Below are 26,663 nucleotides of genomic sequence, written 5' to 3' on the forward strand. Positions count from 1 at the left end.
GCCCTCTCAATTTTTCTCTCTCTTCTCTCCTTTACATTAGGGAAATTATAATTTATTTTTCTCCAAGGGCAAGCAGGACATTTTCTCACATATGGGTGATGTCATCTGATGGAGCCCTGATGTGGACGCTAACCAGTGTTCTATTACTTTAAGAAGCCTTTGGTGGCTTTGTACTGTTCATGTGTGAGTGCCTTTCTGCCCAGCATGAGCAAGCAGGTGTCATGCCCCTCACATGTTTCCAAGAGCTCCACAAGGGGTCTGACAGCCTCCCGTGCCTGAAGATTCTGTTTTACTTCCTGGAACATGCCCTGCAGAGGGCACTGACTGATGACATCACATCCTGCCTAGGTGTATTTAAGGAAGTTCTCCACTCATCCAGTGCATCAGCAACAGGCTCCTTGATGTCCTGCTGACTCCGGTGTTGTTGCCTTGTTCTAGCCTTCCTGTCTGCCCGCTTTGTTCCTGTGTTCCTGTCTGCTGCATCATCTAAAGGTTCTTTTAAGAACCACTCTTTGGCCTGTTCCTGACTTCGTCTGCCTGCTGTCCACCTTGACCTCTGACCTGCTGCTGACTGTGCCTGTCTAGACCCTGGTCCTGGTTTGGTTTGTGTCTGCCTGAAGCCTATTCTGGACTTGGTCTATTGGCAGCATCAGCCATCGTCCGCAACTGCTTGTGCTGTGCTTACGTAGTACCAACCTCACTAAGGCCCAAGGGCTCGCATTCTTCAAACTGTGACAGTTGCTGAGGCCATGAGTTCAACTGACCAGCCGCCTCTCTAGCTTCTCCAAGACCTCGCCCAGGAGGTCCAGAAACAACGGACTCAACTTCAACAGATGATGGGAACCCTTAAGGGGATCTGTGCACAGCTTGCAGCAATGCAAACTGTGGTCCGTTTGGTCTCAGATTCACTTCTGGGACCCTCTTTAGCAGTCCCGTTTCTTTCTCAGCCTCGATTCTTGGCACCGCCACACTTTGATGGGAATTTCAAGGCGTGCCAGGGATTTAATAACCAGTGCCTGATGAACTTTGAACTACAGCCCCCCAGCTTTCCATCTGATTGGGCCAAGATCACCTTCATTGTCTCTCTTCTTTCTGAGTAAGAGCTGGCTTTGGCATCCCCCTTGTGGGAACAAGATGACCTGCTTATGTCCAACCTGGCGGGCTTACTCGCACCCTTCCGGCATGTATTTGATGAGTTGGGGCGATTCTCCTCAGTAGCTTTCAAGCTCCTGTACTTACAAGGGACACTAACTGTGGGCCAGTATTACAATCGATTCTGGACTCTAGTTTGAGAACTGCAATGGAATCAAGAAGCCCAAGTAGCTGTCTTTTGGCAGGGTTTGGCGATGCACATTGAGGATGAAATTGCAGATAGGACTGTGACAAGATAAAAGGGAGTAGCAAAGCACTGTATTAGTCTGAAGGCCCTATTATTGCTTGATAATATATAAGTAGTGGTGAGTGGTTGTATTATAAGTGCGTATCTTGTGCGAAGGTCTCCTGTAAAGGGAGGGAGGGGAGGGGAATAGACCAAGACAGAATGCTAGTAAGTAACACCCAAGAAGAGTTAACAGTTGAATTTAAGATTTTGTTTAGAGGGTCATTTAACAGCAAAGACATGAACACTATGATCATAGTAACAATGATTAGAGGGGGGGGGGGGGAAGGAAATAGGGAGAAAATATAGAAAGCAGAAGTTAATGAACTATGTATATAAGTGTGTGATATTCTTTAACTAATATTCCATTGAAAAGTATGTTCATGTCTTACATGCTGATCTCTTAATAAAAAATTGTTTTAAGTAAGGATGAAATTGCGGTTCGGGATTTCTCCACCAGTTTGGATGACTGTGTTTTCCTTTGCATCAAAGTTGACATCCGCTTTCAAGAGAGGACTAAAGAACATGGAGACAGATGCTGCTCTACAAGTTTGACACCCCAGTTTCAGAACCCCCTAGAACCACAGATGTCAGCTTCTCCTTCCATCCTGGTGTAGGAGATTCCCATGCAGATAAGATGTTCTCGACTTTCAGAGGAGGAGAAACAATATTGGAGAGCACAAGTGCTATGTTTAAATCTGCGGACCCTGGACATTATGCTACTTGGTGCTTTAGAAAACTGGGAAAATTCCAAGGTCTAGGAGTGGTTGGGGAGGCACTCTTAAGGCCACTCTGGACTGCTTCAACCTCCCTCATCACTCTTCAGTGGGAAAATAAATCATGGTCCAAGTGGCCCTTGACTCTGGGACCACCAGGAACTTTGTGGATGAACACCAGTATGATATTCTTGTAAACCCCCTTGGGAACCCTCTTTGGGTCTGCTCAGGGTATCCACTATCTGTGCACCTTTCAATGATTACCAGCCCTTTTTCTGTTCAGGTGGGCCTCTGGCACCAAGAAACGATCGAATTTCATGTACGCCCTAGATCAATCCATCAGGTCATTTTGGGCCTTCCTTGGTTACAGAAACATGAGCCTTGTGTTGACTGGTGCTCCAGAAACATTCTGTCCTGGGGTTCCACCTATACTCATTCAAGCTTGACACCTGACTAACCTCAGATAGCCCTGACTATGATTGAAACTTCCTTCCCTCCTGGTTTTCCGACAGCTAATGGCATCTACACTGATGGCTTTTGCAAGAAGCAGGCCGAGAACCTGCCTCCCAGGGACAAGGTGTGTTCTCCCTCCCTTCCCGAAGCGGAGGCTATGAAGAATGACGCCCCTTCCACGGCCTTGGATACTACGGGAATCCCCGAAGAACCCCAAATTATCACTGACCCGGATATGGTTCTGGCTGTTTCCAAGATCACCATACCTCCAGCAGAAATTCTAGTTCCAGAATGAGTGATGAGGAGGGTCTTGTACGACTCCAAGCCTATGAGACATGACTCCAAACTCACAGAACACCCAGGAATAAAGAAAACCCCTCAACATTTTGCACAGCAATATTGCGGTCCTCTCATGTCTCGGGAAATAGATAATTATGTCATGTTCTGCGTCAACTGTGCCAGAACTAGACCCAGGCACGTTCATCCTGGGAAGAAGGTGTGCTTTGAACCAAGTATATCGGATTCAAAGTGCCATTTGAGAGATTTCCCTGACCCAAGCTTTTGGACGGGGGGGGGGGGGGGGGGGGGTTGCTGAACTCTGCACTTCTTTTTATGGCCCTGCAGGAGGGCACTGACAGATAACATCACATCCTGCTTAGAAGTGTTTAAGCTTCAGCAACAGGCTTTTGTCCTGCTAACTCCAGTGGTGTTGCCTTGTTCCTGCCTTCCTGTCTGCCTGCCAGCCAGCCAGCCTGGTTCCTGCATTCCTTCCAGCCTTGCCCTGTTCTACCATCCCTGCCTGTCTGTCCCTGCCTCGTCCTGTTCCAGAGTCCCTGCCTGTCTGTCCCTGCCTCGTCCTGTTCCAGAGTCCCTGCCTGTCTGTCCCTGCCTCGTCCTGTTCCAGAGTCCCTGCCTGTCTGTCCCTGCCTCGTGCTTCGTTCAAAGGTATTTTTAAGAACCACCATCTGGCCTACTCCTGACTTCGTCTGCCTTCCGCCCGCCTTGACCTTTGGCCTGCTCCTGACCTTGCCTGTTTAGACCCTGATCCTGGTTTGGTTCATGTCTGCTTGCAGACTGTCCTGGACTTTGGTGGCAGCATCAGCCGTCATCAGTGAGGACTTGTGCGGCGCTGCTTAGTACAAGTGGTACCAACCTTACGTTGCTCAAACCGTGGCAGTGAGACCAGCAGTTTTGTTTTTCCATGGAACAGAGATCGCATTCATTGAGATCTCATCGTGTCATCTTTTTCTTGAGCGCTTTTCTTTGCGGTACACAAGATGTTTTTCATTATGTTTATTTTATTCATGTTTTCTTCCTACTCCCTTTTTTTCTTACAATTTTTGGCCAGTTTAAGTTTTCTTAATTTTTTGCAGCTCCTGAGGCATGCTTAAGCTTCAACTCTGGGTTAGTTTATTTCTTTTTTCTTAAGAAATTTCTTCATCTCTCTTCTAACTGCTGGGATCAGTCTTCCAATTCGGCATAGCATCTTTGCAGACTGTTACCGGACCGACATTGGCCCTGCCTTTACCAATGCCGATTCTGAGGAAAGGCTTTGGGTTCTGCCATAGGAGGAGTTGAAATGGATCTTGGCCTGGTGCAATCCAGTCCAGGTGATTTAGCACTCTTTAACTTGTCAGTTTGGCTCAGCACATCTTCTAAGTTCACCGAGATTTCTTTCAGTTTCTCCGCATCGTCACCCCTGAAAACCATTACCAGTATAGATAGATCTCTTATATCTTCTTCCGTAAAGACCAAAGCAAAGAGTTCAGTCTCTCTGCTATGGCTTTGTCCTTCCTGAGTGCTCCTTTTGCTCCTTCCCGGGAGCCCTGCGTGCTATGGGGGCACTGCGCCCTGTTATTCCCAGTTGTCATGCACCCTGGCTGGTGACCCCCCCCCCCCCCAGTCTCTTTTAACTTATTCCTCCCCACCAGTATCTCTCCGCAATCCCATTATTTCCATGAAATGTGCCACCACCCAGCAAGGCAGGGAGCCACCTACTCCAAACTACCTTTCCCTCAAAACCAGCTAGCACCCCATTCCATGATTCCCCAGCCCCTACTCCCATAAGCCAATCAACTCCCACACATCTGTTACCTCAGTAAGCCGATCAGCTCAGCCCATATGCCCCCCCAAGCCAGTCCCACCACCAGTCTTTACCTCCTACAAGGCAGAGCGGCACCTTCAGTCTTTACCCCTGCACGAACAAGTTAGTGACCTCCCTATCCAGTCAGTGATTCCCTAGGCTTTACACCCTACCTACAACCAGTTAGCCTCCCTCCTTCCCCCAGCTAGTTCTCAGAGCCACTCACTTTTTCTGTGGCTGCTGGAGCAGGGGCTTTTTCTTGTCTGCACCACACGGCTCTGAATGAATCTGAACCTCACAGGTGCAGGAACTCTCACATTGGTCTCGGTTTCTCAAGTCTTGCAAGATTAGTTCGAGAGGTCCTCCATTTCCATGGCTCAGATTCTCACATAGCCACTTGACACAAGGAGAAAAACCTCTTGCTCCAGCAGCTGAAAAATACCTTTGTTTTTTTAAAAAGGCTATGAAAATCCCAGGCACCTCCTGAAGTAACGGGTTTGCGAAACAAGTGGCTCTTGTCAGGGTTTTGGACAGATGGAATTTGTTCATGTACTGCAGCACTTGAAGAGAGTGCTACTGTTCAGTGCATAAAGGAAATCTGAGGATTTGGTATTGGGAAAGAATACCTCTTCAGTCAAGCTAAGTACTTGTGGGACTTTATTTTGATATAAGTCATGAACTACCAGTGGTGTTGGAACTTTGGGGATTTGATGTGGATATTTTTCTTTTTTGATGACTAACAAACCGTGTGGGTTTTGGCTGTTTTTCTCTTTTTTTTAATTTTTTTTTTAGTTCGCAACTTTTTTTTCTCTGTTTTTTGAGGTTTTTTTTGTTGCTCTCTCTTTTCTGGAGATAGATAATTTAGTGGGGGGCAATGATAATATCAGGGAAACCCTTTGGGGATAGACTGACACGTTTGATCATACCATTGTTATTTCAGTTTTGAGGCCTCATTTGTTTAAATGGTGAGATTTTTCATAGCTCCCCACAGTCTGGGTTAGCCATCTTGTTAGCAAGCTGCATGTTTCATACTCTTTTTTTTGGACTAATTTAATGAGGTAATATAGCTGGCTGAATTTTGCAGTAATCATACAAATACCTTTAATTTTTCCTTTAATTCTCAGATATTTTGGAAAAATTCGTCAGTGGGACTGCAGAGGGGCCTCAAACTTGAATGAATTACATCAGCGATTAACTAGTATAATGATCAGAAGGTTAAAAGAGGAGGTTTTAACTCAGCTTCCACCCAAAATCAGACAGCGAATTCCATTTGATCTTCCAAAGAATGTTGCTAAGGTAGGTTGATTAATGAACATATATACCTGTAATAGATATATGGGAACACTTCTTTGTAAACATAAACGTTGAAATATTCAACATGCTTCCGTGAGATATAGAAACATTGAAAATGACATGGGAAAAGACCAAGTGGTCTATCCAGTCTGCTCATTTACACCACCAACTCAGTTGTGTAATTCCTTCCTCTTCCTAAGAGATCTTCAGTCAAGTCACATGCTTTCTTGAATTTTGATGCTATTCTCATCTCCATTTGGAAGCATAGGAGCCAGCGTTTCAAAATTATTTGGGGTGCTAAGCCCAATGGAGATAACCCCCTCCCTGGACACATCCAAGGAATTTTCTTAATAATGGGGGTGCTCAAGCACCCAAAGAGTCTGCTCCAATGTTTGGAAGTTGCTTTCTGTAAAGAAATGTTCTCCAAGGACAAGCAGGCTGTATTTTCACATGTGGGTGACTTCATCCACATTGCCCAATGCGGAGCTTAAATCTAATACAGCTTTAAGAGCATGCACAGTGACTGCATCGCATGTGCACAAGTTCCTTCCCACCCACAACGAAAGCTCGGGACCAGCAGTCTCTCTTCATCCGCCATGAAGAGAGAAGTTGTCCTGCGCTCCTCAGTGTCTGGTGCACGGGTCTGTTTTTGAGCTTTTTAGTGCCTTCCCTTTTGGGCTTTTTTTCCCTGATTTTTGTTTTATTTTTCTTCATAAAATTTTCCTCTCCCTTCCTGTATAATCTTTATGCTTTCCTCACTTTTAAGTTTTCTTTATTTTTACTGTGCTCAGTAGGCTCAGGCTGTTATGCCTGATCTCCAGTCAGGATCTATTTTTTTCTGATGCTTGCCCCTTTTTTCAGTCACCATTGAGCCATTTGATTTGGCCACAGCTGTTTTCCCTTCCAAGTCCTTGATGGTTCCCAGTGGCTTTAAGCGCTGCAGCCAGTGTAATAGGACCGTCTTTGGCAAATACTCAGTGTTTGGGGCCTGAACATATACCCCCTTCCAGCTGTGCTCTTTGCCATAGAGGCTCAAAAAGAAAAAAATTTTGGAGCCTGGTCTGAAACCTCGGCATCGATGTCAGGAGTTGCATCGAGTGCTTTGATCCATGTGGTTAATAGACCTGTCTTGGACACTGGGAGTGGATGTGCATCGAGTGGGTCTGCCTCGATGCCAACAGGTGTGTAGGGCCCCCTGAACCAGTCAGTATTGGACCTGACCCCAGAGGCGACATGAGGATTTGCCATTGTCTTTGTTGACACTGAGGAGCATCGATGACCTGCATCGGCATGGATCTTCCTCGATGCAGGAAACTCTGGGGTACTGAGGGATTCGGTCTCCAAGAAGCGTCAGAACCAGGAGGACTGCTCCCCCCTCGACCCCTGCAGTTAAGCAGTCTGTCTTTGAACCAACATGCCTGTCTTTCCCTATGGCCTCTCTTGATGATTGCATCCGGTCCATGCACTTGGTGGGGATTTTACAACAGTGTGCAGTGGCATCTGGGGTGCTTGCAGCAGCTGTGCCTCTTGCTAATGCCCCACAAGGCCCTTAGCCTGCGGTGAGGTCTCCAACTCTGGTGTCGCATATTGCACCGATGTAGACTGGTGCCTGTGCTGGCACCCCCTTGAGTTTGGTGGAAGAAGCTTTGCCAGAATCGAGGATGGAACTAACACCTCAATGCCCCTCTTGGAGACATGATTTCTCTTTATCAAGGCAGGCTCGGGTCTCGGCCCTCCCACAGGGAGTTCTTTGCCAATACCGATGAGGAGTGCTCATTGGAGTCTGATTAGGATCTATGGTTCTTCTCAGAGGATGAGTCATATGGTATCGCATCTGACCCCCAGAGGAAAGGAGGAAGGCTCCACCTGAGTGCCTTTCCTTCCTGAGTTTTGTCAGGGAAATGGCGCCTGCTATTCCCATTCGTTTGGAGATGGAAGACGAGCCCAGGGCTGAGATGTTCGAGGTCTTGGACTACAAATCTCCTCCTAGAGAGGCTGTGATGGTCCCTCTTCACTGGATCCTGAAGGATGTGTAGGTGAAGAATCTGAAGTCCCCTCTGACCCTGTCCTGTCCAAGAAGATAGACACCATGTATCAGATCCGGAGATCCCCAGGGTTTGACAAACCTCACTTGCCTCGTCATTCCTTGGTGGTGGAATCATGCTCAAAAGAACCAGGAGTTGTAGAGACTGTGCTTCAAGCACCCTTGGCAGAGAAGCTAGAACCCTGGATTCTTTTGGGTGGAAGATGTTTCAGGCCTCTATTCTCATTTTCTGCAAACAATCTTGCCAGCTGTACATGAGCATCTACTTGCAGAACCTGGTGCACAGTATATCTGATTTGGCAGACTCCCCCCCCACTGGAGCAGGCCAAATCTCTTCACCAGCTGGTCAAGCAATTGAAGGCACGTCATAAGTTCTTGGCCAGGGGTGCTTTTAATAGCTTTGATGAGGCATCCTGTATCTCTGCCCAAAGTGGCTTTATGTCTCTGACTTGGACCCTATGGTCCAGCAGAGACTGGTGGATACTACATGCCGGAGGTGGGGGGTTAGCCTTTTTTGGCGAGAAGGTGGAGGAAGTTACTGAACTCATCAAGAAACACACTAACACCATTGCTACTGTCTCCCACCGGGTGCTTCCTGCAGCCTTCTCATCTACTAGGTTTTTGGGCAAGTCAAAGAGGGGTTCCTACTACTTACAGAGGCATAGGTATGCTCCTTCTCACAGGCTTCAGCAGGTTCCATCCCAGCATTCTTATTCTCTTCAACAGCTTTCACCCAAGGCCCAGCCAATTCCCCAGTCAAAGCAGGGAACGAGCTTATGATGGGCGCCACAGAACATAGTCGCAGTAAAAGTGACTGTTCCGGACAATCTGCCGGTGGGGAAGAGGCTGAAATTTTTTCTAGGAAAGGTGGCCCCTTGTGACCTCCAACTGGTGGGTTCTTCAAATAGTTTGCTTTACACCCTGAATTGGCGTCAGAGACCACCAGATTGGCCACCGAGAGCATCTTACTTAAGCTCTCAGCATAAGCAGGTACTTGCAGAGGAACTCTCCGCTCTTCTAAAGGCCCATGCGGTCGAGCCCGTTTCACCAGGGGGAAGAAGGGAAGGGATTCTATTCCAGGTACTTCCTTGTGCCGAAGAAAACAGGGAGGATGTGTCCCATCCTAGACTTTAAGGGCCCTGAACAAATTCGTAGTCAAAGAAAAGTTAAGGATGGTTTTCCAGGGCACCCTTCTCCCCGTGATTCAGGAGTACAATTGGCTATGCTCTCTGGAATTAAAGGATGCTTACTTCCGCATCCCAATACTTCCAAGTCACAGGAAGTATCTTCGATTTTGGCCGGGGACACATCACTTCCAGCTATGCGTGTTGCATTTTGACCTTGTGTCTGCTCCCAGTAGTCACAGCATCACTAAATAGACTGGGAGTCCATGTGTTTCCCTACCTGGACAATTGGCTGGGAAAGAGCACTTCAAAGGGTGGTGCTCAGGAGTCCGTGCAGATTACCCAAACTGGGAGTTAGAGCTAATAAGGTTTATTTTAAACTACCCCAAGTCCCATCTCCACCCCACTCAGCAATTAGACATGCAGCAGGCATGGGCTTTTCTCCCTGTACTGAGGGTGGACATTCTGGTGGCCCTTGCCACCCAGGTCTAGGCCAGCCGGCAGGTCATAGCTCGGAAGATATTGAGGCTGTTAAGCCACATGGCTTCCACTGTCCATGTCAGTCCCATGGCACATCTTAACATGTGAACTCTAGCTTCCCAGTGGTGTCAGGCCTTGGGGAACCTAGTGGATATCAACCAACACTAGAGTTGGTTCAGTCTTCTTTGATAGACAGTTTGATTCAATTTGATTGTGTGACTCTTATTCCGAATTGGTCAGCCACAGAAGGTGCTGACGACAGATTCATCCTGCCTGGGATGGGGAGCTCATGTGGATGGGTGCTTGGTCAGCTCAGGAATAAGATCTTTAGATTAACCTCCTGGAGCTACAGGCAATCTGGAATGCTCTAAAGGCTTTCAGAGATCGGCTGAACTCATTCAACAGACAATCAGGTTGCAATATACTACACCAGCAAGCATGGGGGTACCAGATCACACTTACTATATCAGGAGTCTGTCCTTGGAGAAAGCGAAGCTACTTACCTGTAGCAGATATTCTCCAAGGACAGCAGGCCATGCATTCTCACATACTCTCCCACCTCCCCTTGGAGTTGATTCCATGCTAAGTTGTTGTACTTCTGGTCCAACTCTCTCGCTGTGGGTGGGAAGGCACTCGCACATGAGCAGTGGGAATGCTGCACATGCTCTTAAAGCTGTATTAGCTTTATTTAAACGCCGCACCAGGTGACGTGGATGACGTCACCCACGTGAGAATGAATGGCCTGCTGTCCTTGGAGAATACCTGCTACAGCTAAGTATCTTCACTTTTCCTTGTTAGTCCTGTATATGTCCCCCTTTCATCCTCAGCATAGAATGACACTTAGTTCCAGATCCTCCTTTCCATTGAAAGATGCTAATTCCCATGTATTTGTACTTTGGAGGATTTAAATGTCCTTTTCAGATCTCCTTGTCTCTCTTCCTGGATTGACTATCCAGCTTATATCTGTTTGAAGGTGCAGGGTCCAGAATTGCATTGTACTCCAAATAAAACCTTATCAGAGGTTTATACAGAGGAACCATCAGCTCCTTTTTTTCCTGCAGGCCATTCATCTCCTAATGCAGCCAAACATTTGGATGATTTTTTAATGTTGCCTTGTATGCTTTTTTGGCCAGAATAGTACTGTAAGTTACTATGAGGTCCAGGCTTTTCTTTTGTTTATAGAAGAACTTTCATTCTCTATACTTAACTGCTCCCTTGGGTTTTTGCGGCCCAAATGTATGACCCTGTATTTTTTAACATTAAATCTTAGCTGCTAAACTCTAGACATTCCTTAAGCTTTTCTGGGTCCCTTCTTATATATTCCACACCTTACAGGGTATCTACTCTGCTACAGATTTTGGTATCTTCTGCAAAAAGCAAATCTTTTTCAACAGCTCCTGCACAGTGCTACTTTAAAAATATTTAGAACTTCTCTTCTTGGGAAGGGCTTGAGAGAGGACATCAGGGAAGAAACTTCTTGAAAGAGACCTGGGGATAAGGGGGTATGTGTAGGAGTGGTAGATAAACTGGGGGGAAAAAGCAAGGAGATCCAAGGGAGAATCAACGGGGGCAGATGGGGACAAGGAGATGTGTTTGGTGGTGGGAAATGAGCTCTGACTGAGAAAGTGCTGAAGGTAGGGTGAGGTGGGGATATTAAAATGAGTGGGAAGCTGAATGAAGGGGACAGTGTTGAATAGGTCTTTATTTGCCAACTAATGACGCGTTTGAAGGTAGAAAACATGCCGGTCAATATTCAGCTGGCAGCAGTAAGCATTTTAAGTGCTGACTGTTACTGGCTAAATTAGACCTAGATATTCAATGCTGGGATATGTCTGGGCGTCAGCATTGAATATTATGGGTATGACCTGACATGGGCTGGCTGCCTACCCTTATGTAAATCTTGGCCAATAATTGATCTGGGACTCGCATAATTTAGTTATGTGAGTTTGGCTGAATATTGGTCATTGGTCAGGACCAGTATATGGAGATCTGTGTGGTCCTCCAACCTCACCTCCTCCAGGGTTCCAGTTCCCCCAGACCCCTTCCACTCCAGCCTTGTCTGTCATTGGTTTCAAAGTGGCGGCACTGACCCCTAGCAGTAGTGTCATGATGTATAGTGGGGCTGATTAGAACCACCAAGGGGGGAGATGGTAATGAGAGATCCAAAATGGGGGGCTATTGGACAGTGGAATTGGAAAACATTGGGAACCTGAGGGGGATTGGATCTGGAGGGGGGTGGGTTGGGAGATCCAGCAACCTGAAAGTTATGAGAGTGCTGGCCAGTATTTAGTGCTGGCACTTCCATATCTAAATGGCCCAAGTTGGGACTACTTTTTGTGCTGTCCTTTCTAGCTGCTTTAGCTATATGGACACCAGCGCTGAGTATGGCCTGTGCCAACATATTTACTGTCTCTTCCCCATTCCCCATTGGTCTGACCCAATATGGCTGCTATTATATTTTTATGTTAAATTTGCTCCTAGACTGCCTGGATTCTACCTTTGCAGTTAGTTAATATTCAGTGGCACTGCCTGGTTAAGTGACGCTGAATATCGGCAGCAGGCCTGCTCAGCATGGTTTAAGCAGTCAGGAGCCTCTCCTACTCTTTTTAAACCACACTGAATATCAACCCCTTGGTGTTTGTGCTTTCTTTCTACGGGTACAATTATTTGTACTCTTTTTCAGTGGAATCAAATATGTACATGTGTGTTCTCCGAGGACAAGCAGGCTGTGTTATACTCACAACTGGGTTGGCGATTCGCGCCGACCCGGGAACTGGCACTTCACATAGCAAAAAGTTCGCTGGAGCCTTCTGAGCCCCGCTGCGCGTCGAACTGCGCATGCGCCGAGTGTCTTCCCATCTGCTGCGCGGCCATGCTCCTCAGCTCAGTGAAGAGTAAAAGAGAGAAAAAGGAGACAACTCCAAGGGGGAGGTGGGCGGGTTTGTGAGAATCATCAGCCTGCTGTCCTCAGAGAATTTTAATCTGACATTGAACGCTGGTTTGGACAACATATTATTCACAGACTCACACTAGCTACTCCTGCATTGATTTTTGACTGGGAATTCCACTGCTATTGCAGAGAGAAAACTCGCATTATGTTGCTCCTCATACATGGTAGTTCTTTGTCCTAGAGTACCTGGGCATTGGAGACTCAGTAATGATCTATTATCCTCTCCTGAACACCTTACCCAACTGGAACGAGACTTAACGGGACTGTAACTATCTTAATGATACTTGGAAGGTGTCCTCTATTATACTGTGGGAAAGTATGAAAGACGTAATGCGGGGGAAATTGATAGCTTTACAAGTCCATGCTACTAGAACCCAGATGAACAGGGTAGTATATTTGAGAATATTTCCCTTTTCTTACTTTTTGCATCACAGTAAAACCTAGGACATGATTCACAGTTACATTAATTGTTCTCTTTAAAGTGCTAAACATTATTCTTTCCCCCCACATAGGAAATTAATAAGAGTTTCGAAGAGTGGGAGAAATTAAGGGCTCCAGATTCGGTTGTCACTAACACTGGCAGCTCCTTTGTTCAAGTCATGGGACTCATTACACGCATGTATAAGCAAACTGCAATTGCCAAGGTACTGTATAGTAAAATCTTTTGTAATAAGATGCTACTGTATGTCTCTTTCTTTGAGGACAAACATGCTGTCTGTATTCTCACAGTTGGGTGACGTCATCCATCAGAGCCTGGTACGGACGCATATAGCTACTAGAAATTTCAAGCAGCGTCCCTCCACACGTGTGGGTGCCTTCCCACCCCGACGTTCGAGCACATGTACCTCATTCTGTTTTTATCGGGGCTGAGAGACTACATCGATCGATTTATGATCTGGCACAATATTTTATATGGTAAATAGAGTGCTCCAAATGCTTTTGATACAAAAGTTTAGCAGGAATGCACACTAATGATTTGTGTTTTCCTAATGCCTATAATATCCATCTAAGGAGATGACTTGCTAAAGCTATTTTCCCCATTCCACATCTGTTGAATCAGCTCAAACAGCTAAACTTCATCAGTACCAAAACCAGTATGTTTTAATACGTGGAGAGATAGCAGCAGGTCCTCTTTGACTCCAATATCGAGTAATACAAGACATGTGCCACTTTTTCTAAAAACAGGTTTTTCGTATTCAACTGTCCCACCTCAGATCCTTCAGTTTCCAGAGAAGCAACTGGGCCAAATCTGGGGTAACGGAGATGACATCCGTAAGATTTCTCATGGCTTGACACCACTGGGAAGGAAAGGTCCATTGGGTGCTCAGCAAATGGGAGTGACATGCATAGTGGAGTCCATGTGGTCCATCCTCTGAACCTGAGTGGCGATGACAACAAGAGCATTTGTCTGTGCTGGTGGTGAATACCATGTCTAGCTGGGTTCCTATGTGTTTCAATTGTTGTACCGGGAGTAGATGGGACTTGGGATAGTTTATAAAGAACCCTGGAATCTCCATCACCTGAACAGTTCTTTGTATTGACTCCTGGACACCATCCTTTGATATGCGCTTGACCAGCCAATCATCCAAGTAGGGAAACACATGCACCACCAGCTTACACAGCGATGCTATTATTATGGCAAAACACTTTGTGAAAACTCTGGTGGCAGACAAGAGGCCCTGCACCTCGGCTCACCTTCCGTTGTTGGAAGGCATTGGAGCTGGACTCCATGGCTGTCTCTAGGCTACTCCTCTGACGTAGTGAGTTGCCTGCACTGCTGCCTTCGACATTGGTCCTCCTAGGTGCGCAGTGAACCATAATTTAAAGAGCCAGTGCGCTTGTTCTCGTCAACAGCGTGCGCCTAAGGCCCCTGCTGCTCCCCAGCAAAAGCAAGGGATGGGCTTTTGACTGGCTCCAGCAGAGCATAGCCACCATAAAAGTGGCCATGCCGGTTGGGGGGAGGTTAAAGTTTTTTCACCAGAGGTGGCCTCTCATAACCTCCGACTGGTCGGTTCTTCAAACGGTCTGGTTAGTATACACCCTTAATTTGGTATCCAAACTCCAAATTGCCCACCGAGAGCTCATTCCTTCAGCTCTCAGCACAAGCATGTACTTGCAGAGGAACTCCCTGCCCTTCTAAAGGCCAATGGTCGAACCTGTTCCACCAGGGGAAGAAGGCAGGGATTCTATTCCAGTTACTTCCTTGTGCCCAAGAAAACATGGGGATGTATCCCATCCTAGACGGGCCCTGAACAAATCCATAGTCAAAGAACAACAGAGTAGTCCCTAAGTTCCAACCGAAGGTAGTGTTGGAGTTCCGTCTGAACCAGTCGATTGTCTTGCCAACATTTTTTCCCCGTCCTCATGCCCACCCTGGCAAAAGCAGCTTGCACACCTTCAACTGCAAGAGAGTGTTGGCCTTTTACATGGAGTGGACGAAGCCCTTCAGACAGTACACCCAGTTGTTTATTTCTTTTGATCCCAACTGGAGGGGAGTCGCCATCGGTAAATGCACCATTTCCAGTTGGCTAGCAGATTGCATTTCGTTCTCTTGTGTTCAAGCTGGGCTGACTCTAGCGGGTCATGTCATGGCTCATAAGAGTGGAGGAGTGGCCTAGTGGTTAGGGTGGTGGACTTTGGTCCTGGGGAACTGAGGAACTGAGTTCGATTCCCGGCACAGGCAGCTCCTTGTGACTCTGGGCAAGTCACTTAACCCTCCATTGCCCGCCGCATTGAGCCTGCCATGAGTGGGAAAGCGCGGGGTACAAATGTAATAAAAAATAAAAATAATGTCAGAGCCATGGCTGCGTCGGTGGCTCACTTAAAGTCAGCCTCCATTGAAGAGATTTGCAAAGCTGCGTCATGGTCTTCAGTCCAAAATTCACATCTCATTGCTGCCTTCAGCAGGATACCTGATGCGATAGCCGGTTTGGGCAGTCAGTGTTGCAGAATCTGTTTGGGGTTTAGAATCCAACTCCACTCTCCTAGGCCCGTTTTGTTCTGTTCCAGGCTGCACGCTCAGCTAGTTTGTATATAGTATCAGGTTAATCTCTGTTATGTCCTTTTCGTTGCGAGGCCTAATTGACCAATGTTTGTTGTTTTGGGTGAGCTTGTGTGCTAGGGATACCCCACTTGTGAGAATGATTCAGCCTGCTTGTGCTTGGAGAAAGCGAAGTTACTTACCTGTAGCAGGTATTCTCCGAGGACAGCAGGCTGATCGTTCTCACAATCACACCCACCTCCCCTTGGAGTTGTTTCTTTCTCTTGTTTATGCTTTTGGATTAAACTAAGAAGCGCAGTAGTGCGTTGGCCGGGAAAGCACTCTGCACTTGCGGTGCAGCGCAGCATGCGTGCCAGAAGGCACCAACAATTTTTTTTTCCTTTTTGCTATGCATTATGCTGGTTCTCGGGCCGTCGACCTACTTGTGAAGGGAAGTCTTGCCTCACCAATCTACTGCATTTTTTTGAGGGGGTGAACAAACGTGGACAATGGGGAGCCGGTGGATATTGTGTATCTGGATTTTCAAAAGGCATTTGACAAAGTGCCTCATGAAAGACTCCTGACGAAACTGGAGAGTCATGGGATCGGAGGTAGGGTATTACTATGGATTAAGAGCTGGTTGAAAGATAGGAAGCAAAGAGTACGGTTGAATGGTCAGTATTCTCAGTGGAGAAGGGTAGTTAGTGGGGTCCCGCAGGGGTCTGTGCTGGGACTGCTGCTTTTTAACATATTTATAAATGACCTAGAGATGGGAGTAACTAGTGAGGTAATTAAATTCGCAGATGACACAAAATTATTCAGGGTCGTCAAGTCGCAGGCGGAGTGTGAAAGATTACAGGAGGACCTCGCGAGACTGGGGGATTGGGCGTGCAAGTGGCAGATGTTCAATGTTGACAAGTGCAAAGTGATGCATGTGGGTAAGAGGAACCCGAATTACAGCTATGTCATGCAAAGTTCCGCGTTAGGAGTTACGGACCTAGAAAGGGATCTAGGAGTCATCGTGGATAAGATGTTAAAAACTTCTGCTCAGTGTGCTGCAGCGGCTAAGAAAGCGCACAGAATGTTGAGTATTATTAGGAAAGGGATGGAAAACAAACATGAGGATGTTATAATGCCGTTGTATCGTTCCATGGTGCGACCACACCTCGAGTATTGTGTCCAATTCTGGTCGCCGCATGTCAAAAAAGATATAAAGGAATTAGAGAAGGTGCAGAGAAGGGTGATGAAAATGATAAAGGGAATGGAACGACTTCCCTATGAGGAAAGGCTGAGAAGGTTAGGGCTCTTCAGCTTGGAGAAAAGGCGGCTGAGGGGTGATATGATAGAATTCTACAAGATAATGAGCGGAGTAGAGCGGACAGATGTGAAGCGTTTGTTTACACTTTCAAACAACAACAAAACCAGGGGACACAAGATGAAGCTAGAATATGGTAGATTTAAAACAAATAGGAGAAAGTTTTTCTTTACTCAGTGTGTAGTTAGACTCTGGAACTCGTTGCCGGAGAATGTAGTGACAGCAGCTGGCCTTACGGAATTTGTACAGATTCCTGAAAAGTCCATTGAACATTATTAAATTTTTTTTTTTTTTTTTTGGGGGGGGGGGGGGGGGGGGGGTTGCCGGGTTCATGAAGCCTGGATTGGCCGCTGTCGGAGACAGGATGCTGGGCTTGATGGACCCTTGGTCTTTTCCCAGTATGGCGGTACTTATGTACTAATGATCAGCCTGCTGTCCTTGGAGAATCCCTGCTACAGTTAAGTATCTTCGCTTTATGCCTTAGCCTCTGTCTGTTTGTACATGTCTACTCTGCTTGGCTGTGGTCAGATTCTTTATGATTTTTTTGTATAGTAGATAAGGCTAGAATTTTCAACTTTTTTATCCTGAACTAGACTTTATTTTTAGTCTGTATTTTATCAATTTGTATTTTGATTGAATAAGACTTGATTATGAATCCATCGATCATTTGTCTTTTTGTTCAGCAGAATTACAGAACCCCCCCCCCCCCCCCCAGAAGGCAAAATGTTGTAACATTGTCTTTTTTGTTTATAAAGTGACAGTTCAAAGGAAACGAATAAGGAGGTCCATTGATTTTAAGCTCTCAGGGTGTTTGAAAACATTTTATTCTTATCACAGATAAGGCAGGATAATAGGTTATCACAGCATGGGTGTCGTCACCAATAGATCCCATGTAGGAATGCTTCTACAGCCTGGTAAATACTAGAAGTTTTTTAAGTACACATGTACTCTACTTCATGCCTGCTGCTGTCATGTGGGACTACCTCAGTCTTTCCAGAGAGTCATTGGACATGCATCACCAGAGCTCACCTTGAGACAGTGTCTGTTATTAAAATGTATGCTTTTTTTTTTTTTTTGTGTTCTATGATTGTCGTGCTGTACTACTTCCCTCTTAGTGTCTTAGGTTTTTGATCATTTGTCAAGTTTCTCCTAAATTTTTGCATTGCCCAGTGTAGTCCTCAGTGAGGTCCTTGGGCTCCTGGTCGGCGTACTTAGTTTCAAAATCAAATCATTTGATTTTTGCAGCAGCTATTTTTCTGGATGAGATGTCGAAGGAAAAGTCCCCAATGCTTTTAAGATGTTCAGCAAGTACAACAGGATTATATCCCTTACAAATACCTATAACTGATATCGGCAATACTTAGAGCCCAATCATGAACTCTTTCATTGTAAATTATATTCACGATATCCAAGAGAAGCTTTCATGATCAAGAGAAGCAGCACAAATGTACTTTTGATACTGAAACATTCCGTCCAACTTCATTTTCAGAAGCATCAGCGTCTTTGGGTCTTAGATCTCCAGAGTTCTCCGAGGACAAGCAGGCTGCTTGTTCTCACGACTGGGTGACGTCCGCGGCAGCCCCCACCAACCGGAAAAAAGCTTCGCGGGACGGTCGGCACGCAGGGCACGCCCACCGCGCATGCGCGGCCGTCTTCCCGCCCATGCGCGACCGCTCCCGCCAGTTCCTTTTTTTCCGCGTCTGGAGAGAGTCGTGCCTCGCCGCTCTCTCTGATTCAGCCGCCGGATTTCGATCGCGTTTACGCGGATCGTGCTTTTTCTTTGTTTAACTTTGTTTAGTTACCGTCCGGTTTCTTTTTAAAAAAAAAAAAAAAGAAACCCTGCGCGTGTGGAGCACGCGCTCCCTTTTTCCCTCGCTTCCAGCGGGGACGCCGCATTGCGGCCTAGTGGCTGCACAGTCGTTTTCCTTTTCGTGGTGTGATTTCAGCCACCATTGACGACTTTGACTTCGCCGACGCGATTTTTCCGTCGATGTCCTCAAGGGTCCCGAGTGGATTTAAAAAGTGTGGTCGCTGCGGCCGGCCGATCTCGCAGACCGACACCCACGCTTGGTGCCTCCAGTGCCTCGGGCCGGAGCACAATATCAAGTCGTGTTCCCTGTGTCTCGGTCTCCGGAAACGGACTCAGGTTGCGAGGCAAGTTCTGCGGGACCGTCTTTTTGGAACTTGCGCCGGCCCCTCGACGTCGACCTCGACGGCATCGGTATCGACGCCCGGTCCTTCGGTACCGGTATCGATGCCCGAGACATCGGCACCGATGGCATCGACCCCAGGAGAACAGGTCCCGTCGGCCCGCCGGTCCGCTGGCGAGGGTAGAGGTGAGCGGCCGCGTGGGCAGTCGGCCCCGGTCACTCCCTCAGCCCATGGCCCTCGGGACCGAACCCTGTCTGACCCGGCTCCCCGGGACCGAGGGGGATCGTCCTCCTCCATACCTCCCGGCACCGGTGACGCGCATCGGAAGAAAGACAAGAAGCGTCGTCACCGGTCGCCCTCGGTGCATCCGGACATCGGAGAGGAGGCGGCGCCGAAGCGTCATCGTCGAGAGGAGAGGTCCCCGTCGGTCGTGGAGGTACCGACGCGTCAGGGTTCCGGCACCTCGGTGCCGTCTCCTGGCCCCCATCAGCTTCTGGCACCGACACCCCTACCGGCCCCACCGCCTTTCCCAGCAGCGGGCCTGGACGAGTGCCTCAGAGCCATCCTTCCGGGGATCCTGGAAGGGCTGATGCGCCAGGCTGTGCCGGCGCCGGGGGTGCTTGCGCCCTCGGCGCCGATGTCTGTGGCGCCGGTGAGCTCTAGCCCGGCGCCGGGGCCGTCGACACCGCCGCCGCTTGCGGCGCCGGTCTCGACCGCCACGCAGGTGGAGTCCCCGTCGACGTCAATGGAGGGAGCTCCGTCCCCGCCGGCGCGGGAGTCCACCGCTCGACGACACCGAAACCTCGGTGCCTCGACGTCGAGCCGGGCCCGGTTCAGGACTCAGCTACATGAGCTTATGTCCGATACCGAGGATGAGGACTCGTGGGGGGAAGAGGAGGACCCTAGATATTTCTCCTCAGAGGAGTCTACGGGTCTTCCCTCGGACCCCACGCCTTCACCGGAGAGGAAGCTCTCACCCCCCGAGAGCCTCTCCTTTGCCTCCTTTGTGCGGGATATGTCTATCAGCATTCCCTTCCCCGTGGTCTCTGTGGAAGAGCCGAGGGCCGAGATGCTCGAGGTCCTCGACTATCCATCGCCACCTAGAGAGTCCTCCACGGTGCCGCTGCACAATGTCCTCAAGGAGACACTGCTTCGGAACTGGGTGCGACCGTTAACTAACCCCACCATTCCCAAGAAAGCAGAGTCCCAGTACAGGATCCACTCCGACCCAGAGTTAATGCGGCCCCAATTGCCCCATGACTCGGCGGTCGTGGATTCTGCTCTCAAGAGGGCACGGAGTTCGAGGGATACCGCCTCGGCGCCCCCGGGGCGGGAGTCTCGCACTCTGGACTCGTTTGGGAGGAAGGCCTACCAATCCTCCATGCTCGTGACCCGCATCCAGTCATACCTGCTCTATATGAGCATTCACATGCGGACCTATGTGCAACAACTGGCGGACCTGGTCGAGAAGCTCCCGCCGGAGCAGTCCAGGCCTTATCAGGAGGTGGTCAGGCAGCTGAAGGCGTGCAGAAAGTTCCTGTCCAGGGGTATCTATGACACCTGTGACGTGGCATCTCGTGCTGCGGCCCAAGGTATAGTGATGCGCAGGCTCTCATGGCTGCGTGCCTCTGACCTGGACAACCGCACCCAGCAGAGACTGGCCGACGTCCCTTGCCGGGGGGATAACATTTTTGGTGAGAAGGTCGAGCAGATGGTGGACCAACTGCATCAGCGGGAAACCGCTCTCGACAAGCTCTCCCACCGGGCGCCTTCAGCATCCACCTCAGCAGGTGGACGTTTTTCCCGGGCCCGGCAGGCTGCACCCTATTCTTTTGCAAAGCGTAGGTACAACCAGCCGGCCCGAAGGCCTCGTCAGGCACAGGGACAGCCCCAGCGCGCTCGTTCTCATCAACAGCGTGCGCCTAAGCAGCCCCCTGCGCCTCCACAGCAAAAGCCAGGGACGGGCTTTTGACTGGATCCACGGGAACATAGCCGCCCTCAAAGTGTCCGTACCGGACGATCTGCCGGTCGGGGGGAGGTTAAAATTTTTTCACCAAAGGTGGCCTCTCATAACCTCCGACCAGTGGGTTCTCCAAATAGTGCGGTGCGGATACGCCCTGAATTTGGCCTCCCTGCCTCCAAATTGTCCTCCGGGAGCTCAGTCCTTCAGCTCCCATCACAAGCAGGTACTTGCAGAGGAACTCTCCGCCCTTCTCAGCGCCAATGCGGTCGAGCCCGTACCACCCGGGCAGGAAGGGCAGGGATTCTATTCCAGGTACTTCCTTGTGGAAAAGAAAACAGGGGGGATGCGTCCCATCCTAGACCTGAGAGGCCTGAACAAATTCCTGGTCAAAGAAAAGTTCAGGATGCTTTCCTTGGGCACCCTTCTGCCAATGATTCAGAAAAACGATTGGCTATGTTCCCTGGATTTAAAGGATGCATATACTCACATCCCGATACTGCCAGCTCACAGACAGTATCTCAGATTCCGCCTGGGCGCACGGCACTTTCAGTATTGTGTGCTGCCCTTTGGGCTCGCCTCCGCCCCACGAGTGTTTACAAAGTGCCTCGTGGTGGTGGCGGCGTACCTACGCAGGCTGGGAGTGCACGTGTTCCCATATCTCGACGATTGGCTGGTCAAGAACACCTCGGAGGCAGGAGCCCTCCGGTCCATGCAGTGCACTATTCAACTCCTGGAGCTGCTGGGGTTTGTGATAAATTACCCAAAGTCCCATCTCCAGCCAACCCAGTCTCTGGAATTCATAGGAGCTCTGCTGAATACCCAGACGGCTCAGGCCTTCCTTCCCGAAGCGAGGGCCAACAACCTCCTGTCCCTCGCTTCGCAGACCAGAGCGTCTCAGCAGGTCACAGCTCGGCAGATGTTGAGACTTCTGGGTCATATGGCCTACACAGTTCATGTGACTCCCATGGCTCGTCTTCACATGAGATCTGCTCAATGGACCCTAGCTTCCCAGTGGTTTCAAGCCACCGGGAATCTAGAAGATGTCATCCGCCTCTCCACCAGTTGCCGCACTTCACTGCTCTGGTGGACCATCCGGACCAATTTGACCCTGGGACGTCCATTCCAAATTCCGCAGCCCACGAAGGTGCTGACGACGGATGCATCTCGCCTGGGTTGGGGAGCTCATGTCGATGGGCTTCACACCCAGGGTCTGTGGTCCCTCCAGGAAAAGGATCTGCAGATCAACCTCCTGGAGCTCCGAGCGATCTGGAACGCGCTGAAGGCTTTCAGAGATCGGCTGTCCTGCCAAATTATCCAAATTCGGACAGACAATCAGGTTGCAATGTATTACGTCAACAAGCAGGGGGGCACCGGATCTCGCCCCCTGTGTCAGGAAGCCGTCAGGCTGTGGCGCTGGGCATGCCAGTTTGGCATGCTCCTCCAAGCCACATACCTGGCAGGCGTAAACAACAGTCTGGCCGACAGACTGAGCAGAGTCATGCAACCGCACGAGTGGTCGCTCCATTCCAGAGTGGTACGCAAGATCTTCCGAGAGTGGGGCACCCCCTCGGTGGACCTTTTCGCCTCTCAGACCAACCACAAGCTGCCTCTGTTCTGTTCCAGACTTCAGACACACGGCTGGCTAGCGTCGGACGCCTTTCTCCTCCATTGGGGGACCGGCCTCCTGTACGCTTATCCTCCCATACCTTTGGTGGGGAAGACCTTACTGAAGCTCAAGCACGACCGCGGCACCATGATTCTGATAGCGCCCTTTTGGCCCCGTCAGATCTGGTTCCCTCTTCTTCTGGAGTTGTCCTCAGAAGAACCGTGGAGATTGGAGTGTTTTCCGACTCTCATTTCGCAGAACGACGGAGCGTTACTGCACCCCAACCTTCAGTCTCTGGCTCTCACGGCCTGGATGTTGAGGGCGTAGACTTCGCTGCGTTGGGTCTGTCGGAGGGTGTCTCCCGGGTCCTGCTTGCCTCCAGGAAGGATTCCACTAAAAAGAGTTACTTTTTCAAGTGGAGGAGGTTTGTCGTTTGGTGTGAGAGCAAGGCCCTAGAACCTCGTTCTTGCCCTGCACAGAACCTGCTTGAATACCTTCTGCACTTATCAGAGTCTGGCCTCAAGACCAACTCAGTAAGGAATCACCTTAGTGCGATTAGTGCTTACCATTATCGTGTGGAAGGTAAAGCCATCTCTGGAGAGCCTTTAGTCGTTCGATTCATGAGAGGCTTGCTTTTGTCAAAGCCCCCTATCAAGCCTCCTACAGTGTCATGGGATCTCAACGTCGTCCTCACCCAGCTGATGAAACCTCCTTTTGAGCCACTGAATACCTGCCATCTGAAGTACTTGACCTGGAAGGTCATTTTCTTGGTGGCAGTTACTTCAGCTCGTAGGGTCAGTGAGCTTCAAGCCCTAGTAGCTCATGCTCCATATACCAAATTTCATCACAACAGAGTAGTGCTCCGCACCCACCCAAAGTTCCTGCCGAAGGTGGTGTCGGAGTTCCATCTTAACCAGTCAATTGTCTTGCCAACTTTCTTCCCCAGGCCGCATACCCGCCCTGCTGAACGTCAGTTGCACACATTGGACTGCAAGAGAGCATTGGCCTTCTACTTGGAGCGGACACAGCCCCACAGACAGTCCGCCCAATTGTTTGTTTCTTTCGACCCTAACAGGCTAGGGGTCGCTGTCGGGAAACGCACCATCTCCAATTGGCTAGCAGATTGCATTTCCTTCACTTACGCCCAGGCTGGGCTGACTCTTGAGGGTCATGTCACGGCTCATAGTGTCAGAGCCATGGCAGCGTCGGTGGCCCACTTGAAGTCAGCCACTATTGAAGAGATCTGCAAGGCTGCGACGTGGTCATCTGTCCACACATTCACATCACATTACTGCCTCCAGCAGGATACCCGACGCGACAGTCGGTTCGGGCAGTCGGTGCTGCAGAATCTGTTTGGGGTGTAAATCCAACTCCACCCTCCAGGACCCGAATTTATTCTGGTCAGGCTGCACTCTCAGTTAGTTGTTCTTCGTAGGTCAATTTCTGTTGTACCCTCGCCGTTGCGAGGTTCAATTGACCTGGGTTCTTGTTTTGAGTGAGCCTGAAAGCTAGGGATACCCCAGTCGTGAGAACAAGCAGCCTGCTTGTCCTCGGAGAAAGTGAATGATACATACCTGTAGCAGGTGTTCTCCGAGGACAGCAGGCTGATTGTTCTCACCTACCCTCCCTCCTCCCCTTTGGAGTTGTGTGTTTCATCTTTTGCTAGTCATTCAACTGGCGGGAGCGGTCGCGCACGGGTGGGAAGACGGCCGCGCATGCGCGGTGGGCGTGCCCTGCGTGCCGACCGTCCCGCGAAGCTTTTTTCCGGTTGGTGGGGGCTGCCGCGGACGTCACCCAGTCGTGAGAACAATCAGCCTGCTGTCCTCGGAGAACACCTGCTACAGGTATGTATCATTCACTGTCCCTGTGGATGCATCAGCAATAAAAGTACATTCCCTTCCAAATTGCATAGTATCGGAAAATACTCATGACAAATGTGTCCAAACTGGGCTGGGGAGGTCATGTAGATGGGTTCAACACTCAGGGTTTGTGGTTCCACTTGGAGAAACTCTGCCAGATAAATTTCTTGAAATTGAGAACAGTATGGAATGCTCTAAAGGCTTTTGGAGATCAATTAGCTAACAAAATTATATTAATACCGATGAACATTTAGGTGGCAATGTATTACATCAGCAAGCAGGGCCAAACAGGATCATATCTCCTATGTTGGAAAGCTCTCAGGATGAGGAACTGGGCAATTTCTCTAGGAAGGGCCCTCGGAGCCGCTTATCTGGCAGACAAGCTGAGTTGTGCCCTACAACCACACGAGTGGTCCTTGGACAAGGATGTGGACATGCCCTTGAAAAATGTTTCGCCACTCTTCAGAACAAGAATGTCCTTCAGTTCAGTTCCTGGATAGGGACTACACACAGCATACTAGTCTGACACCGTCCTCCTAGATTTGGGGGAAAGGTCTTCTGTATGTGTATTTTCAATTCCTCTGGTAGTGAAAATTCCTGAAACTTAGATGGGACAGAGGAGCCATGATTTTCACCACCCTGCATTGGTAAAAACAAACATGGTTCCCTCCTCTTCTGGAACTTTAATTATTTATTTGTTGCATTTATATCCCACAATTTTCCCACCTATTTGCAGGCTCAGTGTGGCTTACATTGTTCCACCATGGCTAATGCCATACCAGAGTAAAAGATACAATTAGTAATTACATAAGAATATGGGTAACATAATGGAATAAAGCATCAGGTATAAAGAAATCACAATCGGAATTACAGTTAAAGCAGTAATGCGCTAACTTTTCATAAGAAGACCCATAAACTAGGGAATTCCTCATCTTTGATCATGCAAGCTCAAGGGACTTGTGGCACTCCAGCATCACTGCTTGGATGTTGAAAGGGTAATGGTTTCTTTGAACTTGGTTACCGGGAGAGATTCCACTAGAAGGTCTAAAAATGGAGGAGGTTTTTCATCCGGTGTGATGGAAGGGCCATAGACCCTTTTCTTGTCCCATGCAAAAACTTCTTGAATACCTTCGTTTGTCTGAGCCAGGTTTGAAAACCAACTCTGTTAGGGTACACCTTAGGGAAACCCATCTCTCTACAGCTTGTAGTTGTTAAATTAGTGTGGGACATGCTACTATTGAAGCATTCTATCAAGCCACTTAGTATCTCTCAATTGAAGTACTTTACCTGAAAGGTCTTATTTTTGATAGCAGTCTCTTCAGCAGAGTGAGCTCCAGGATCTAGTAACTAAAAACTTAAACCAAATTCTTTAACAACAGGGTGGTTTTCCAAACTGATCCCAAGTTTATTCCTAGGGCCCTATCTGATTTTGTTCGTAATTATTCTATCATCCTGATGACATTTTTTTCCAGGCCTTATGCCCACAGAGATGAAAGCGTAGTGCACAAACTGGACTGTAAGAAAGCCTTGGCTTTCTATTTGAAATGGGCTCAAGCTTTTAGAAAGTCCACCCATTTTTGTTTCTTTTGACCCAAATAGAGTAGGGACTATAATCTAACGTATTCTGTCTATGTGGCTAGAAGACTGCATTTCCTTTACTTATGCCTGAGTAGATTTGATTCTTGAGGGTCATATCACAGCTCACAATGTCTGAGCTATGGCAGTGTCAGTAACACATTTGCGATTCACTTCGAAGGAGGAAATTTGCAGAGCTGTAACACGGACATCTGTTCATACATTCCCAGTTTACTTTCTTTTTTAAAAGGATTCCATTCAGTGTGGAAATTAAAAAGAATGAGACCTTTCATCCGCAACCTGGTACAATCAATGGTACTCAGTCATCTAGATTACTGCAATGCACTCTACGCTGGCTGCAAAGAGCAGAGATAATCAAGAAACTTCAGACAGCTCAGAACACTGCAGCTAGAATCATATTCGGTAAAACAAAATATGAAAGTGCTAAACCCCTACGAGAAAAGCTACACTGGCTCCCACTCAAGGAACGCATCACGTTCAAAATATGTACCCTAGTTCACAAAATCATCCACGGAGACGCCCCAGCCTACATGTCAGACCTGATAGACTTACCACCCAGGAATGCTAAAAAATCATCCCGCACATTCCTTTATCTTCACTTCCCCAACTGTAAAGGTCTAAAATACAAACTAACGCATGCGTCAACCTTTTCCTACCTGAGCACACAATTCT

At 48.6% G+C, this 26,663-nt stretch overlaps 1 protein-coding gene across 1 annotated transcript in view; it reads left to right on the top strand.

Moving 5' to 3' along the window:
• The window catches only part of LOC115475130 (DNA annealing helicase and endonuclease ZRANB3-like), a 167,855-nt gene that overhangs the window by 52,565 nt on the left and 88,627 nt on the right, over positions 1 to 26,663 (top strand). The window contains 2 exon segments of the mRNA XM_030210869.1: positions 5,755 to 5,926; positions 13,034 to 13,165. Of these exon segments, the coding sequence (XP_030066729.1) occupies positions 5,755 to 5,926; positions 13,034 to 13,165 (304 nt within the window).

Source organism: Microcaecilia unicolor, chromosome 7, assembly GCF_901765095.1.
Source record: "Microcaecilia unicolor chromosome 7, aMicUni1.1, whole genome shotgun sequence".
In the NCBI taxonomy this organism is placed as follows: Eukaryota; Metazoa; Chordata; class Amphibia; order Gymnophiona; family Siphonopidae; genus Microcaecilia; species Microcaecilia unicolor.